Source organism: Carlito syrichta, unplaced genomic scaffold, assembly GCF_000164805.1.
Source record: "Carlito syrichta isolate Samal-C Ts95f unplaced genomic scaffold, Tarsius_syrichta-2.0.1 Scaffold299437, whole genome shotgun sequence".
Classification (NCBI taxonomy): Eukaryota; Metazoa; Chordata; class Mammalia; order Primates; family Tarsiidae; genus Carlito; species Carlito syrichta.
The window spans coordinates 153,092-172,433 of NW_007243533.1; the positions used below are offsets into that span (position 1 = coordinate 153,092).

Sequence of the window (19,342 nt, forward strand, 5' to 3'; positions counted from 1 at the left end):
GATGCTATCCACTCAGCCATCCATTACATATCCTTATACACACAGCTACATTATCGCCCACAGGTCACATTTTCATCAAATGAAGACATGATAATACTGTTCTTCTAAGGCACCTCAGAATCTAAAGAAAGGCACTCAGAAGAAAATAATCTGGAAACTCATGCTTTTGCAATCACTATTAGCTTCAAAACACCACTTTGCTCTAGAGTAGAAAAGCTAACTGGACAAATGGAATTATTCTTTTCATTTTCAAATCAGCACCAGGAAAAGGGAATCAGGAAAGACGAAGAAAATGCTTTGAAATGTTTAATTCTTCATGTTTATTAAGAGTTCTGCAAATTCAGTAAAAAAGGGGTGAGGTCCAGAAAAAAAATGGTATAACAGGAGTGATATCATCACTATAGCAAGCTATGCAAATAGAGACAAGTTTTTTTCACACAATAAAGATTTAATTATGTCAACAAAGTCTTTGTGATTTTGAAGCCAAGTACTGTCTTGTGCACTTGTATATACATTATTTCATTTGAAAAAGAAAGTTACCATAGGAATTTCACCATGATTGTTCCATCATGTGTTTAATCTTTATTTGGAATTTGGTGTGTTTTCAGAAGGTTAATTTTTTTAACAGTTTGTAGTTTTGACATCTATTCATCAGACACATCAGGGAGGCAAATATTAAACAGTAATTGTAAATAACAAGTCATCTTCTCAAACCAAACCAACCTAACTTTAAAATGTATTAAGGGTATGTAAAATAGCAGTTCACTGAAGACAAAGAGAAGCACATAGAGATAATGCATGTTTGGAGACTTTACCAATGGTATCACAACCATGCAGAGGTTGATGGCCATATTTAACAATGGAAATGGCAGAAATACCTGAAAGAGCAAAATTTTTAAAAATTAGATATGAAAATCCATATATAATACTTGCATACTTATATAAATAAAAATTAAAATACACAAGGGAATGTTAGAGAACAGGCTAAATTAGCTGTGAAATGAGATAAACCTGGCTTAGAACTCAGATAAGTGTCTAAGGAGAAGGGGATGTTGAAGACCCTCATCGTCAGGTTAGAGGGAATGGACATGTAGCATTTGGCTGTTTGTGAATAGAAATATAACTATGACTGTTTGCAGATAAGTTAACCATCTGCTGATCTAGGTGGCAGAAATTTGCTAAGAGAAAGCTTCTAAGGCCCAATGGAAGTAACAACAATCTTCCCTGAAAAATATCTCAAGGCAGTCAGAAATGTATGACAAAAACTATGCTCAGACCGTCTGTTACTCAGGTAAATATTGACAGCTAAGTAGCTTGACTTTATGGGATCAGCAAATTAAAAAACAAACCAAGACAAAAACTTTATCCCAAACTATTCTTCCTACTTCATGTTTTGCTTTTCTTTCTGTTTGCCAAAAAAAAAAAAACCTTACATGCCCATACTTGGTACCTGCATTGTGTTAAGATTGTAAGGATTCTACACAACATTACGAGTGAGTGGTGACTCTTGAGATGAATTTAAGAGAGCGATATGAATCTATACCCCAAATACATAACACAGCTAGTTACAGTTTATGAATCCCTTTAATGAGAGGGTCATTTACTCGAGGTTTAAATCATCAAGATTCTCTTCTTAATTAGTCAAATACTTCTGAAAAAGATAACATCATCTCACTACTCAGTATCGGTTATCAAATAATTGATAAAGGAAAAAAGGGCCCTCTGACACATGCTAGACAAATTTCAGCCATATCTGCTTAAGGCTGCCCTTGCCTTCCATTTTGATGCAAATGTATGCTGAAAAAAATAGAAATATTAATTGTCATCAACCTATGACCCTGGAATGTTTGCATGCCTTAGTTTATATAATGCATCCAACATTAATAAGAGGTAGGTATCATTCATTCCCATTTTCAATATGAAGAAACTGGGGATTAGAGGTTAAATAACAAGGCTAAATTCAGCTTCTAGTCAAGGACTTGAACTTGAGCCCAAGCTCTTAATGATTATCTCATACTGTTTCTTAGTGTATAACAAATTGAACATCAGTTCATGACTGCTTTATAATTGCATTGAAGCAGGGTCAGTGATCTGACAAAAGTGTGGGTCAGAAAAGAGTAAAGGATGCATTAAGAAGACACAGAATGTGAAACCACGCAAAAAACAAATGTTGGGGAAGCACCACTAAGGGTGACCATGGCTGCCAACCCTGCTCTAGATTAGATCCCAGCCCCCCTATGCTCTCTGAGCTTCCTCTGGGGACCAGTATGTAGCAATCATCACACCATGGTTTTTGATTCACCTGACTATCCACATAGACTATAACCTGTCTAAAGGCAGAAGCCAGATCCTAAAACTTTCTGTACCCAGAATACCTAACAAGGTGTTTAAAATACAGTTGCTTCATAATAACTAGTACCCAAATACATGACAGTTGAGGAATGACTGGATGGAAGAAGAAGGGAAAACTGAAAAGGAAGGATGACTGTAAATCAACCAAAGTTGGTAATTAGAGCATTGTTTTCTTTCTCCCAGCATTCTTTCTAATATTTTCTGCTTAGTGTACATCAAATACTCCAAAGAGAATGTCTGGGTTGGGAACTTGGCTCTACTCCATGCTGCATGAGCTTTAGCAAGTGACTTAACTTTTCTAAACCTATTTCCTCATCTGTAAAATGGAAATAACAGTAGAATTCACCTTTTGTATTACAGAGAGAATTAAAGTTGGCTCTCGAGGAAAAGCTTTGAACTTGTTTCCTAGTCCACCAAGACTGTTTTATCATTGTGATAATCAGAATGTCGGGGCCACCATTCTCCAAAAATATCCTTATGCTACCAAGTTTTTGCATTTTTCCTTTTCTGCAATTAAAGAGCTGTGTAATCTTTTGTGAAACGTTTTCTCATCCGGACTGAAAATAATTTTAACAGTAAGTAAAACTGGAGTTAGAATATGTCAACAAAGTAAGTTGATATTTCAGGACAGTCGATGTTATAATGTGTGACCTTAACTTGCCAATTCTGTGTGCCATTTGTTTAAATCTGACCTTGACTGAGGAACACATTGGTATGTGTAATTAATTATCTAAGTAGACAGAGTAATTTCTGGTCAAAAGACTTGTAATGATCCATCCAAACACACAGTAAACTTTTTTTCTCTCTAATAAACCATTAAATGGAACCTAAGAAATGTTTTATGGAATAAAGACTATCCAATAAAAATGATAATTAAGCCAAGACCAGATTATCCTTATGCTTATTAATTGTTGAATATTACAAAGGTCTACTTATAGATGTTTTGAATATAATCTTAAATGCAATTACACTCAATAGGTTTTATTTCACACAGAAAAAAAAAAAGAAAACCCAATTTTACCTTATAAGGTGTAGGTAGGTTGGGTTCCTGATATCTCCGTTTTAATAGTCCTATCATTGATAATATATACCAAAAAGAAACCACAAAATAAAGATAGTTTATCAAGGTAATTAGGTTTGTTAAGACAATTGCAAGAGATCCCAAAGTGACAAGTAGTAGCACAGGTATAAATGGAGATGAGTGACTATTAAGTGTACAAAACAGCAAAGGCAAGTGTCCTTGTTGGCCCGCAGTATACATGATTCTTGATGATTCTAATATATTAACCAGGAGGTTGCTAAATAATGAGGCAGAAATAGCAAAAGGCATAGCCCATGTTAACGAAGGAATAAATCGATCAGCCCATGTGACAGCTACAGCATCTGCAAAACAACAAAAATACACAAAAGAAAATGTGTTAAACGAGAGGTACTAATGATAAGCCTTTTAACAGCATTTTAAAATGAAAGCAGAAATTTTAAAAAGTAATTAATAATTTTGTTATTTATTTCCTTATTTACTCATAGGCAACACCTTATACATGTGTCTATTGTAGTCTTATCACAGTGTATCCTAAATGATTATCATTCTATATGTTTTTCCAATAGACAGGAAATTTTTGAGGGCAAGTACTATTCGTTTCTTTTCTATCAAACTAATACTTCATTCAGTGACAAACATTGTGAGTTTTTAATAAATACTTATGAAATGAATTGATTTTCTTGAAGGGATGATTAAATGCATGCTTATTTTTTTAAACTAGCTTACAGAGTATAGATAGTTGCATTCAGTGTCAAAAAAGTATAGTGCAGGTCAGGAGCAGTGGCTCACACCTGGAATCCCAGCACTTTGGGAGGCAGAGGCAGGAGGATCACTAGAAGCCAGGAGTTTGAGACCAGATTGGGCAAAATCGTGAGAATTTTGTCTCTACAAAAAAAAATTATTTTTTAATTAGTCAACTGCAGTTACATATGCCAGTAGTCCCTGCTATTCAGGATGCTGAGATGATAGTATGGCTTGAGACCAGAAGTTCAAGGCTACAGTGATCCATGATCATAGCACTGCACTCTAACCTAGGTGATAAAGTGAGACCCCAACTCTAAGAAGAAAAAAAAAGCACAGTGTAACACTACTGATACAAGAATAAGCCTTATCCACTTCATGGTGCAATGTGAAATACTTAACAGAAAAATGAATCTTGTAACAGAGAAAATAAAGTACACACCAATAAAAAATATTTATGATATTTGTGCTGTTTATAGACTAGTAGCTCTCAGTTGGAAGAAGTTTGCTCTCAGGATCATTTGGCAATGTCTAGAGACTTTTTTGGTGGTCACAACTGGGAAAGTAAGAGATTACTAACAGCGTCTAGTGGGTAGAGGCCAAGGATGTCACTAAACATCTTACAATGCACAGAACAGTACTCTACAACAAAGAATTATATGGTATAAAATGTTAATAGAACCAAGATTGATAGCCTTGCTACAGACCAACCTTTAGAGAATATTCTGCTTTTTTTTGGCTTCAAGTTGAAAAGACCCTATGAACACTAATTTAGTAAAAGTCAATAGGGAAAAAGGGCACAAATGAAGAAAAGCATCCATTGTTCATGAGAAGCCACTTGAGTTCAACTCATGTTATGTAGCTCCATGCTAAGACAGATCATTCAGTCACAGAGAAGTAACATCTCTATTCTTCAATGGAATGAGCACAGCAGGGCCTTGTGTCCCTTGAAGTAGGTATCCTTGGAGTCTGTGCTCCTGTGTTAAGGCTGGCTTCTGGTGGAGCCTCCAGGACACCAACATAGTGGCTTATAACAAATAGTTAGACTTTTCTAATGTGACAATTTTAAAATATTATTAATAGTGCTTATTCTTAAAGATCTTTATGCTTTTAACCCATTTTAAATAGCTTCGTGTTCCTTCACTTTTCTCCATAGTGCTATCCCTACAATATTGGGACTTCCTTAAAAGTATCTTCCGTCTTTCTCATTGTTCCTTTTAAATTAGGTATTGTTGGCTGTTCCTCCTGGATACCCACACCTCCACACATTTCCATTTTCAGACACCTCTCAGAAATATTTCTTTCTGATAACACAAAGGAAACTCCCCTTCAGTTTCCTGGGTGTACATTCCACAAACCTGGTTGAATCAGGTGCAGCTCTGCCAGTGCTGGCTGGCAAAAAATTACACACCTTTCTACATAATTTTTAGCTTCTCACAAGTTATTTCTTTCTTTTTTACTTCTTTCTACATATAGTTTTTTTTTTCTTAAAGATTATTTCACACCAGGCATAGTGACTCATGCCTGTAAGTCTAGCAACTTGGGAGGCTGAAGTAGGAGGATTGCTTGGGCCCAGGAGTTCAAGACCAGCGAAGGCAACATAGCTAGACCCCATCTCTACAGAAAAATTCAAAAATTAGTTGGGCATGGTAGCACACGCCTGTAGTCCCAGTTACTTGGGAGGCTGAGGCAGATAAATCACCTGAGACCAGGAGTTTGAGGCTGTGGTGAGCTCTGATCATGCCACTGCACTCCAGCCTGGGCAACAGAGTGAGACCCTGACTAAAATATATATATATATATATATTTTTTTTTTTTTCACATATGCTTTAGGCAAAAAGGAAAATAAAGCAAATAAAGTAAAAAGTACATGTCCCTTTTCTCATGAATTCCTCATTCATGCAGTCCAAACTTAACTACCTAACATCTGTGCGGATCCCCTTTCAGAAATTTTCTTCCTTTTTCTTTTTTTATGAATTGGAGTCTCACTTTGACACCCAGGCTGGAGTGCAGTGGCATGCTCACAGCCACTGCTGGGCTCAAGTGATCCTTCCGCCTCAACTTTCCAAGTAGCTGGAACTACAGGCACGCACCACCATGCCCAGCTAATTTTTTGATTTATTGCAGAGATGAGGTCTCACCAAGTTGCCCAGACTTATCTCATAGGCTCAGGCAATCTTCTCACCTTGACCTCCCAAAGTACTGTGTTTATAGGCATGAGCCACTGCACCTGGTCAGAAATTTTCCATGAATATATAAGCATCTGTGAGGGTTGTATGGGTATGCATGTATATGTGCATGTGTGTGCTTGTGTGCTATGTGTGTGTGTGTGTGCACATGGTTATACCCACTTAGACTTACTTTTTTCACTTTCCAACATATCTTGATCATATTAGGACATATGCATCACCTAATTATTTTAGTGAATTCTTAGTATTTCATTACATAACTCTAAATTAGTTAATCTACTCATTTCATACTGGGCAATTTGTAGGTTGTTTTCAGTTTTTTGCTAATATAAAAAGTGTTTTAAAACACTCATACCTTCAATTCATGATAATTGTGCAATTTTTGTAGGTTGTTTTCAGTTTTTTGCTAATATAAAAAGTGTTTTAAAACACTCATGCCTTCAATTCATGATAATTGTGCAATTTTCCTCAGAGTAAATTCTTAGAAGTGGAACTTGTGAATCCAAACTTACATACATTCTTCAAAATAAGGGTGACATTAAAAAATAACTCTCCCAAAATAATTGTATTGATTTAGTAAGTGATTCTAAAATTCCCTTCATTTCAGAATTCTTACACACACCCAGGTCCTTGGGACTAGCTACTTTCAGGCTGCTTCTGTACAGGAAACCTTCTAAGCATCCCTTTCCATACACTTTATTTACTGGTTGAGATTATCTTGTCTATGCCAATATTCTCTAGTTTAAAATATGGTGTGGAACCCTCAAGATCATCAAATGTGCGCACCCCTGTCAGCAGTGTGCAGCAGGGATTCAGGGACAGTGACATTCTCGGTTTTAAAGCTGTGATCAGGGTTCCTCACTGAGACATTTCCACACACCTTGTTCTAGAAGAACACCCTTCCCTCCTCAGTGGTAGAATTTATTTGCAACAAAGAATATTTTTTCTTTCTTAGAGAAAAATAGGTGAAGGAACAACTCAGAGCTCTGACACTGACATGGACAAAAACACTGCATGATTAATAATACCACTGGGGCCAGGCAGGGTGACTCATGCCTATAATTCCAACACTTTGGGAGACAGAGGCAGGAGGATTGCTTAAGTCCAGGAGTTCGAGTCCAGCCTGGTCAACATAATAAGACCTTATCTCTACAAAAATTCAAAAAATTAGCTGGGTGTGGTGGTGCATGTAGTCCATGCTGTAGTCCAAGCTGTTTGGGCGATTGAGGTAGGAGGATCGCCTGGGCCCAGGATAGTGGAGACCGCAGTGGACAATGATCATGCCACTGCACTTTAGCCTGCATGACAGAGTGAGACCCCAGACTCAAAAAATAAAAATTTTAAAAATAATGTCGTTGTTTCTTTTTCTATGTCAACCAAAAATATTAGAATATAATATTTATCGTAGCCTGGTTAGTTTTTTTCAATGTTCCTCAAATAAAATGCAACATTCAATTCATACCACATCATACATGTTCTATATTCTTTTGGAATCTTTTCAAATCTTTTAGATATACCTGTGTAAATAAAAAAATACACCCCTTCCTCCTTAAAATTCCTGAATTTAAGGACCTATTTCTTTTGCTTATAACTTGACCATTCATTATATAACCTATGCACGTCATTAAAGAAAATACGGAAAATTTCATGTACAAATGGAGTAGAAATAATCTACAATGTCATCCCAGCTGATTGCCATTTTGTACTATTTACTTACTGTTGTATATCATAATATACATCTTGCCTTTTCCCTCATTATTGCATTATAAACATTGTGCATTTATTTCAGGTATTCATCAACAATATCATCTTTCAGAAATCTCAGCATGGTTCATTGCATAGATTTTATACCTTTTTAAAATTTATTTCAAGTTTATTGGATAATTTGGTGATCTTTAATTTTTGGTATCATATATAATACTATGGTGGCTGTCCAGATACATACATGTTTTGTGTGTAGCTCCAATTATTTTCTTAAATTCCTAGTACAATGAGGGTGCAGATATTTGGATTCAAAAATATTAGTTCAGAACTTTAAAAGTTTATGGATTATATGCCTAAAAGAGTAAGCAGTGTAACCAAAATACAAGTGATTATGGTCAAAACACTTCATGAGTCTTCCACACATGCTAAAACTATTGTGACACCCACAGAATTGCTGAACTGTTATGATACACCAGAGGAGATACTCATAATTGTTTAACAACCTGTATGGGCAGAGCACTGGCAGTCATGAGAGATGCCAGCTTCAACGAAGTATAACACCTATGCTAGCTGACCAACAGCCCCCACCACAACCATGATTAACTTTGCAAATTTATTCCTTACATAAGCAAGGTAGTTAATAAATCACTGCTTGTTCCGATCCAATTTGCATTTGATTTGTTCCCACAAATGCTCAGAATCTTGACTACATTTGGTTTACAGGTTCCTAAAATACCTAGTCTGCAGGGATTAACATGAACACCATAAGAATTGAGGCAAAGTTGATCAAAATTGTATATCAAAGCCTCCTCTAGATTTACTTCCAGTGCCTAAAAGATTCACCAAAACAACAGTATCTGCTCAAAAGAGATTAGTCCTAAAGGTACTGGGTGACCGGTTTATCTGAGAGGGTGGTTTAATGCTGGTTTGAGGAAATTTACTAGTCTTTCACTTTGTCTGTTTCTCATTTCTTTACAAATTTCCTTTTATTCCTTACTCATTTTTAAATGTAAGTTTCTTTAAAAATTTCTTATTCTTATATTCTTTATTCTAGAATTTGGCCTCTACTATAGTTATCTTTTAGTCAAATTTCCAATGTGTTCAGGTCCCTTTGCCACAACAATTTTGGGGATTATTTATGGTAAACAACCACATGATTTGACATTTAAATATTAATTACACGTATCAACTGAATATTGTCATCTACTCTTCCTACTGCTAATAGCCTACATTTCACATTGATCCTTTTTTGTGTCACCTAGAGGAACACTGAGAATCAAACATTTTGGACATATAAGCACTGATTATGTAGTATCGGTCTGGTGAGATGAGATCATGAAGGAATACTAATATGTGAAGCTGGCCTGCAGCATACGTCTACATTATATATACTTTTCCCTATTATTACAAAAGGCACAACGATGCTTAAATATTAATCTTCTCTCTAAGTCAAATCATCCTCTTTGACCCTCTGTTATTTTAGAAAACTACAAGTTGACTTTATATGGAATAATGAATAGTAAACAGCAGTCCCTACTGATAAAGTGATACTTAAGGTATGCTAAAAAGATCAACGCTTTATTTATTGCTGTAAACATTTGCATACAAACTTGAATAGAGAATTTCCCTGGGTGTCAGAACAGTCAGGTAGGAAATGTTAACTAGTAAATAAACAACAGTCACCAGAGGTAATGCAGTAAATATGATTTTGGGAATTGTCTTTCTGGGTTCCTTCAGCTCCCCTAGAACACACAAAAAAAGTAAAATCATAATAGGCAAAAAACGTTTCTTAAATTCATCTTTTTTAAGTGATTCTTTAATTTGTATAAATTTATGAGGTACAAGCACAATTTTATGACATGCATAGATTGTGGTCAAGTCAGGAATTTTAGGATATCCATCACCTGAGTAATTTTTTTTTTTTTTTTTTTTTTGAGTTGGAGTCTCACTCAGTCGCCCAGACTGGAGTGCAGTGGCCGCTCCCGGCCACCGCAGCCTCGCCTGCTGGGCTCCGGCGATCCTTCCACCTCAGCCTTCCGAGTAGCCGGAATTACAGGCAGCGCTACCACGCGCGACTGATTTTTTTTTTTTTTTTTAATTGTAGAGATGAGGTCTCGCTGCCCAGGCGGGTCTCGAACCCACGGGCTCAGGCAATCCACTCACCTCAGCCTCCCAAAGGCGCGGGATTACAGGCTGAGCCGCCGAGCCCGGCTAGTAAGTAATTTTTAATCATCTGCCCTCCTCCATCTCCTCACTCTTCCAAGTCTCCATTGTCTATCATTCAGCTCTCTACATCCATGTGGACACATATTTTTACTCCCACTTATGCGTGAGAACATGCAATATTTGTTTTTCTGTGTCTGACTCGTTTCATGTAAGATAATGCCCTTCAGTTCAATCCATGTTGCTGCAAAACATATGATTTTATTCTTTTATATGACTGTGTAGGATTCCATGCTATATACACACCACATTTTACCTATCCATCATCTACTGGTAGACAGGTTGATTCCATACCTTTGCTGTTATAAATAGTTGTGTGACAAACATATAAGTGAAGGTATCTTTTTGATATATTGATTTCATTTTCCTTGAGTAGACTTTCCACAGTCACTCCTTTAACTTTTATTTATGGGATTGTTGTGGTAGCTCTATTTTTAGTTAATTCAGAAGCCTTTATACTGTTTTCCATAGCGGTTGTACTAACTTACATTCCACCAACATCGCTCCGTGTATCAAATATTGCCCTGGGTTCTTCTTCCTCTCTACTGTGCCACCACCATCACATGTACACAGACATGAAAAAAACACCCACATTGGCTGACTGGTAGGCACTCACTCCCCTACTTTGGTGCCAAATGAAGAAAAGGACAGATATTCTCCATAGATGGTAAATTCTAAAGAAAGACATAAGAATGAAAAATGAAATCAAAACCCATGGGCCCTGAATCACTGAAGTCACTTATATCTTCAGCCTCATCTAGTAGGTACCAGGCACTGAGTTTGGGTAGTGAGAATACAACGGGGAGCAAAAACAGCATGGAGTTTAACCTCAAGAGGAGAAACTGCACATTAGTTAAACAATCCCATAAATAAAAGTTCAAGGAGTGACTATGGAAAGTGTCCATATGGAAGGAAGCAAAGTATTGTGGGGATCTAGTATGTAACAATTTGATCATCCCTTTGCTATCTGTGTTTTATATATAAGCAGACTGTATTTTCTCCATTCCTCAAAAATGTCATCCCCCTTCTTGCCATAGGATCCATTCTCATGTGTGGAACGTTCTTTCCTTCCTAGTTGCCCAGATAACCCGACTCTTCCTTCATATCGCAGAAAAATTATTACTTTTTCTGGAAAACAGGAGAGGAAACTCTCTCTGACCAACAAAATTGTACTATGATACATTCTCATAGCATGTATTAAAACAATCGGTCATAAATTCTCTCTCCCTATAGATTCTTCATCACTCTTTGAAGACAATCTTTTTATTTTTTATTTTAATGATGTGGGGTACAGTTCAGGGTTAGGTATATAAGTGGTGATTATAAGGTAAAATTTGGGCCTCCTTTGGTCCCTACTTTGCCTGGTTTGAGATTGGGTAACTTTATTGCTGTATGTGCCCCCCATCCCTCCTCTGACAGTGTCCTACTACTGCCAATCCCTTTCTTATAGTACTATGATAAATGTTCAGGGTTCACTTTTCAGTGAGTACATGTGGTATTCAAATCTTTGTTTCTGTGATAGATCACTGAGTATTATAGACGCTAAATCTGTTCAAGTTGCTGCAAAGTCCATAATTTTGTTTTTCTTTATGACTGCATAATATTCCATCATGTAGATGTATCACATTTTTTAAAAATCCAGACCACTTTCAATGGGCAGCACGGTTGGTTCCATGTTTTTGCTATTATAAATCGTGCTGCAATAAACATGCATATGCAGGTATCTTTTTTACAGAGTGATTTGAGCTCCTCTGGGTATATTCCCAGAAGGTAAATTTTTAGATCTTTTAGAAATTGCCACACTGTTTTCCACAGAGGATGTACTAGTTTACACTCCCACCAATAGTGTAGTAGCATTCCCTTTTCTCTACATCCTTTCCAGCATCTATTGCTTTTTGAGTTATTGATAATGACCATCCTGACTGGAGCTAGGTGGTATCTCAGTGTAGTTTTATTTGCCAACTGTATATCTGACAAAGGCCTAGCATCCAGGATTGACAAGGAACTCAAATGTGCCGCAAGGAAAAAAACAAACAACCCTATTAAAAAGTGGGCAAAAGATATGAACAGACACTTGTCAGAAGAAAACATACAAGCAGCCAACAGATATATGACACAACAGCCTCACTTTATGCCAATCTTAAAGCAAAAAAGTGAAAAGATCACATATAGTTATCATCACATATAATGGATTTTCTACAACAACCTTCTTTTCAAAGATTGTCCCATTTTTCACTCAATTTTCCCCATTTTTGCCATTCTCTGAGGATTGCTTCCTGGCACAAAGAAATGAATATATATGACCATGTGTACACTATTTGACCCTGTGCTCTGTCCACTGGCAATAGAACCAAGTACAGGCATCTGATCCACTGAAAGTCAATCATTGCCAGCATACATGAAAATTTCTCTCAAGAATTTGAACCAAATATCAAGAAAAAGGCAATGTAGTGGTGATAAAAGAGAAAGGAGCATCACAAATCTTATTTTTTAATTTCTAGAGCTTCCTTTCCTATTGCTCCTTGAGTTGGTTGTTCAGATCTTCCTTGAAATACAGCATAATTCCTCCAGTAAGTTTTTCTTTTATTGTTTAAGTTAATGTATGAGGGTTTTGTTATTGAAAAACAAATCTCATTGACTAATAAAAATCTATCATTTAATGTGTATCAGTTTTTTCTATATGCATCTGCCGTAAGGCAGAATATAATACCCATGGGGTACACAAATATGACCTGATTAAGCTCCTAAAGAGTAAAAGAATTAGAAAGCTCTAATTTTAACTCTGCCTGTACCATTTAGTAGATGTGAGACCTCTGAAAATTGTAGTGGCTGTCAAAGTTTCAATTGCCTTACCCAAAGTGGAGACTATACAGAAAACAAATTCCAATCCTAGTGCATAAAAAGTGCTTACAAAATGACTGTTGTTAATGGCTATGGTTATTAAACCTTTTTTTTTAAGGGTAATTTTTTAAAATCAACAATACTTTCCTCTGGGCCTTTTGCTTATTTAATTACATATTCAACTTATAGAGAGAAAGTGGATATTAAAACTTAGTTTATAATAAAGAGGGCTGGGTGGTGTGGTTCACGCCTGTAATCCTAATTTTGGGAGGCCAAAATGGGAGGATAACTAGGATAACTTCAGAGTCCAGGAGTTCTAGACCAGCCTAGGCAACATAGTGAGACCCCATCTCTAAAAAAAGAAAAAAAAAATTAGTTGGGCATGGTGGCACCTGCTTGTAGTCCGAGCTACTCAGGAGACTGAGGCAGGAGAATCACTTGTGTCCAGAACAAGGTTGTAGTGAGCAAACATGACACCACTGTACTCCAGCCTTGGTGACAGAGCAAGACTCTATTTCTAAAATAATAATAATATAATTAAGGGCTGTAATAACTAGCCATGTAGTGAACAACCTTGGGTCTTGAACTTAAAAATGGGTATTTCTATAGCATGTGAAGTCATCTGCCTACCAATCACTACTTTACAGAAAGAAAAAAAAAATAGCGTAACCGAGAACTTAACCATGCTTAAAATGTATTTAGTGAATTAACTTCAGCACACACTGAAATTCCTCTGACTTTTGTTCACTGTAAGCTGCTTGTGAGAAATTCCATAATAATTTGTAGATTAGTAAATTCTGCAAATCTATTTTTAGCTGTGAATTATTATCTAACAATGAAACATCTCTGGCAATGGAACACGATGAAGTTGGCCTAAATGAAAGCCAGAGACATTGTTTCTAGCCTTAAAACAATGAGACACAGAGAGAGACAAACAGAGAGAAACACAAAGTTTTGTTCATTAGTCTGCCCTCAAATTGCAGGGGCCCATGTAATCGTCAACCACATAAAAGAGTAATCTCCTCACAGCTTTCTTTTCTAAAAAACCTCATTTTTTAACTCAAAGCAAACTGACTTCCTCTCATGCTCAAAGTTCACCAATAGCCTCTCACTTTATCAGTGAAGATGGTCTGATCAGTCCTCACACTCCTCGACTTCCGAAGTATTTACCCATGTTCAGTATTCCCTCTCTTTGGAACACTTGGTAATTTTTCTTTGTAATTCTCTGAGCCTCCTCTGGCTTCTTCACTGGAACTATTTTCTCCACCTACTGCCTAAAAGTTGGCATTGTCCAGTCAACTGTCTCCAACTTGATGTCATTTTGTTCTTCCTTTCTCTGTATACTTTCTTTAGTCCTCATGTCTATCATCAAGACCCTCAGTTGGAAACCATTTTGCAGTCACCCAAGATTGCATGACATGTCTTCTACCCACCCTGCACACTTCTAATCTCCACAGCTTCAATCATATTTTTCTACTACTGGAATTTTGTGGATTCAATTCAAATTACTACCTTTTCTACTCAGTGACAGTGAAACATGACCTTTTCTTCTACTGAATTTCCATAGGAATTATATTGTTCCCTTATGGCTACTTATTCAGTATGCCATTTATTTGTTTATAAGGCACAGGACTGTGGTGATTTTTAAGTCATGATGCTCATCTTTCAGGTGAAAAAATGAAAGTAAATCTGGAGAGGAGAAGATACTTGCTATAGTTGGTAAGTGGCAGGCCAGAATCTAGGCATTGGCCCTTTAACTAGACTGTTATTAGCCTTTTTAGGGTAAAGACTACATCTTACTCCTCTTGAGGCACTAGTACAGGGTTTGTAAAACAGTGTTTATAAATATTGCTGTTCAAATGATATCATGAGTGATAGACACATCAGTGGGGGGGCATCATAAGAGTAAAGTAAATTCTGTTCAAGAGACAAGAGTCGGCTTCATATTTACATGTCTAGAAAAAAGAGTTGGCTAAACAAAGGTTAAACTTGAGAAAAAAATGAAATAAAAGAAAGTGAAAAGTCTTTGAGGAGATAAGCTGGAAAGGAATAAGAGTTCAAGGAAGAGACTGACTTTGAAAATGAAAAATCTAGTCGGGCTCGGTGGCTCAGCCTGTAATCCTGCATCTTGGAAGGCTGAGATGAGTGAATTGCCTGAGCCTGCAGGTTCGAGACCTGCCTGGGCAACTTGGCCAGACCTCATCTCTACAACAAATCAAAAAATTAGCCGGGTGTGGTAGCGCGCTCCTGTAGTTCCAGCTACATGGAAGGCTGAGGAGGAAGGATCGCTGGAGCCCAGCAGGTCGAGGCTGCTGTGGCCGAGAGTGGCCACTGCACTCTAGTCTGGGTGACAGAGTGAGACTCCAACTCAAAAAAAAAGAAAAAAAAAGAAAATGAAAAATCTTTGATTCTGACCACTGACGAGGAGAATATTAAATCTAGCCTCAGAGCCATGTTGAGTACCTATGATTCTCTCTCTTTAAAAATAAATAAGAGTCTAATACAAGCACAAGGCAAAAATCCAGCACTTGTAGCTACAGCACTTGGGCACCCACTAGGAGCCAGCTGCTCAGTGCTGGCACTGTGGAAAAAGTCTCAGGTAGCAGCTACAGAAGTTCCTGTTTCAGTTTCCCAGGGAAGCTTACTCTGAAAGAGGGAGAAAAAAGGAAGCCTCTTTCAGACTCCTGTAATCCTGGTTATAGTGGTATTCCCAGATTGTTAATTTGGAATTTTGGTTAATTTCTAATTTAAATGCAACCAGGATTGTTATAGGGTGGCTGCTTTTATCATGTGCACAGGAAACTTACAGCTTTATCATTGATTGAAATGTTGTTGTAAAAAAAGCCAATAGGATTCAAAATCAGTTTGTATTGTTACATGAACCTTTAACATTACATTTATTAATGAAAGAAAAAAGCTATAATAAAATATAAAATATAATTTCAAAAATAAATAACTAAAAATACTTAAGAACCACATGTGTCACACCCACCCACAACAGAAACACAGTCTAGCATTGGATCATTCCTGAATTTACAGTTTCATGGGTGGGAAATATTTTCACAACCCCAGCATCCATCCATTATCAAAAAGAAACTAGAAAAACACAGAGGTTCTATATCTGTGGTCTTAGAAAAGAAAGCTGAAAGAGAGGAGTTGTTCAATCAAATAAGTACTTGGAATAAACAGGAAAGAAATTAAGAGTAGGTGACAAGTGTAAGACTGGCATGATCTGATTTAGAAAGTCATAAAGAAAGAAAAAAACAGAATAATTCAGGATAAGACTCAAAATATAACAAATGAAGTACAATTTCATGTTGCATGCAATGCGTCATGGTTTGAAATTTTCTTTTTCTCAATGTATTGTTAATTACCTGCAATACACGTAAAGCATCCCCCGCCTGAATACGCAAAATATCCTTGAAAGACGGCTTCTATAAACTGGGAGGCGTCTGGAAATTCACCATCAAATGCATTCTGAAACCGTTCTAGATTCTCCTTTCTCCCTCTCACCAGCAATACCACTCCAGTTAGGGAAATGAGGCTTAGTATGGATATTTTCAGCACTGTGCTAGCTGCCTGAAGCCAAGTCACCTCTCTTACACCGCGAGAATTCAGAATTCCTACAATCCACACCATGGCCAGCGCCAGACATTTCTTTGGCAGCTTTGGGGCAGAGCAGCTGTGATAAAAAGGTTGGATGCTGTACTCAGCGAGGAGCAGGGCTTGGCTAGCAACTAGTCCGGGTCCCAGAAACAAGGTTGTCCAGAGATACAGGAAAGCGATCGAGGATCCAAAGCATCTCTTGAGAAAATAGTACTGAGCTCCACTGCATGGAAAGTTTATATCTATCTCTGCAGAGCAGAGAATTACCATCAAGGACAGTACAGCACATCCAGCCCAAATACACAGAGAGAGCCCCACATTCATGCAAGGGTATGCCAACACCCCTTTGGGGGACACAAAAATTCCTGCACCAATTATATTAACAATTAAAAAACATGTGCCCCAATAATATCCAAAGACTCTCTTGAGTTATATTTTCTTATCTTTATCCATTGTAATAGAGGACTTTGAAAATTCTATATAAGATACAATTTCTGGATTTTCCTGCCTACCTTGCCAAAAAGGACATTCATGAATTCTCTGAAATAAAAGATTGCAGTCCTTTTTGTTCCACTTTCATTTTGAATAGCCTGGCTTTAATAATTAACAAAATATATGTTACACATTCAAGTAAAATAGAATAAGTTTACGTAGAAGGGTGTAGTTTGACTTGTCTTTTAATTATTATCAAGATAATGCATTCAAATGGAAAAAGAGAATTTATAAGAAGACCCGCATTACAGTGAAAAGTGGAGCTTCCTGCTCTGTTTCACTGTTTTCCAAATGTATTACCACTTCTTTTCTCTGGATTCAACTATTTTAATCTATGTTTGATATTAGATCCTTTTGGTGGTTCCCTTCATACTTCTAAATAATACAGAAATACTTTTCTTTCCACATACTTCTACTTTTGAAAGCAAATACTGGCCTCCTCCCATGAATATTAAAGTATCTCATTCACTATCTTTTTCTGGCTCAACTCCCCTTCAAAATTTTTTTCAATTGCTAAGCTTTCAGGAAACAAAGCATTTATCTTTTATGAGGCTTATGGAAGCCAATTAGCAAGGCAAGGGAATGAAATGGCCTGAAACATAAGCCTGTCTTTTAACCAGCCATCCATCATCCTGGTAGCATTTGTCACACACACAAAGTTGTGAATAAGAAGTACAGGAGAGGTTTTGTCCCATGAGAGGGAAGAAGGGTCTCAACAGTCTGTTTAAGACTTGGGCCTCAGTTGCTCCCATATCTGTTGACTTTATAATGCCAAAGCACAGCCCTGAGTTTCTCCAAAGGCTCATAAACCTAGAGGGCACATGAACCTCAGAAATAAAGTATTTCTGGATGGGTGCAGTGGCTAACATCTGTAATCCTAGCCCTTTGGGAGTCTGAGGAAAGAGAATTGCCTGAGCTCAGGAGCTCAAGACCAGCCTGGAGAACATGGCAAGACCTTGTTTTTAGAAAAAATTTAAAAAGTAACCAGGTGTGGTGGTGTTCACCTGTAGTCCTAGTTACTCGGGAGGCAGAGTCAGGAGGATCACTTGAGCCCAAAAGTTGGAGGCTGCAGTGAACTGTAATCATGCCACCACATACCAGACTGTGCATCAGAGTGTGATACTAACTCAACAATAACAAAAAACTAAAGTATTGCTGAATTATTTCCTAAGACTAAATGAAAATAAAGTTGCACCGGGCTCGGTGGCTCAGCCTGTAATCCCACGCCTTTGGAAGGCTGAGGTGAGTGGATTGCCTGAGCCCACAGGTTCGAGACCTGCCTGGGCAGCGAGACCTCATCTCTACAATAAATCAAAAAAAAATCAGCCAGGCGTGGTAGCACATGTCTGTAACTCCGGCTACTTGGAAGGCTGAAGCAGAAGGATCACCAGAACCCAGCAGATCGAGGCTGTGGTGGCCAGGAGCAGTCACTGCACTCCAGTCTGGGTGACCGAGTGAGACTTCAACTCAAAAAAAAAAAAAAGAAAAGAAAGTTGCTTGTTTTTGCTTGGGTTGTGGAAAAAGTGGGTGTTTTCTGGTGGATTGCATCCAAGAAAATTTACTGATAATATTACATAGATCTCAGTAAATATGGCCAAGTCCACGTCCCAAATGAAGCCATGCCTCCCCTTTCATCCCAGAAAGCAAGGAACTGGGAGTGGGGAAGAATACCAAAAAGCTCTCTATAACATAGTGTTGCTGAACCAGGCCCATTTTGCCCACCATGCAATATGCTAATCACTGAGACAGAAGTAATGTAGCAAAGAAAGTGTTTATTCACATGGCAGCTAAATGAGGAGACAGAGGTCTCAAATCTGCATCCCAAAGATGAGCTTTAGGAATATTTATGGGATAGAGGAGCAAGGTGGTCAGAGACATGGGGAAAGACGATTGAGGGTAAGAAAAAGTGAGGTAATCAGTGTTCTGCACAAGTGTAGTCAAGTTTCATAGCTCTTCATAGGATACATGTTCAAAGAGTGGTGGTGTTAGCATGATCTGAAGAGTGGAGATCTATTCCCTCTGCCATAAAAAGATCACCCAGCATTGCTGGTCTAGTTGTACTCAATTCTATGTCAAAGTTTTTCTCCCTTTCTAGAGTAGCTCATATGACCCCTGTCTTGCCATATTTAACAAGTGTTCAGTACAATTTTTC

At 37.5% G+C, this 19,342-nt stretch overlaps 1 protein-coding gene across 1 annotated transcript; it reads right to left on the bottom strand.

Annotated features, from left to right (window-relative positions):
• Window positions 1–644: 644 nt before the first annotated feature.
• On the bottom strand, window positions 645–17,151 carry LOC103256973 (solute carrier family 7 member 13-like). Its single transcript, XM_008054721.1, is given in 4 exon segments — window positions 645–878; window positions 3,374–3,735; window positions 9,639–9,770; window positions 16,467–17,151. Coding segments are annotated over 4 exon segments (1,413 nt in total).
• Window positions 17,152–19,342: the final 2,191 nt, after the last annotated feature.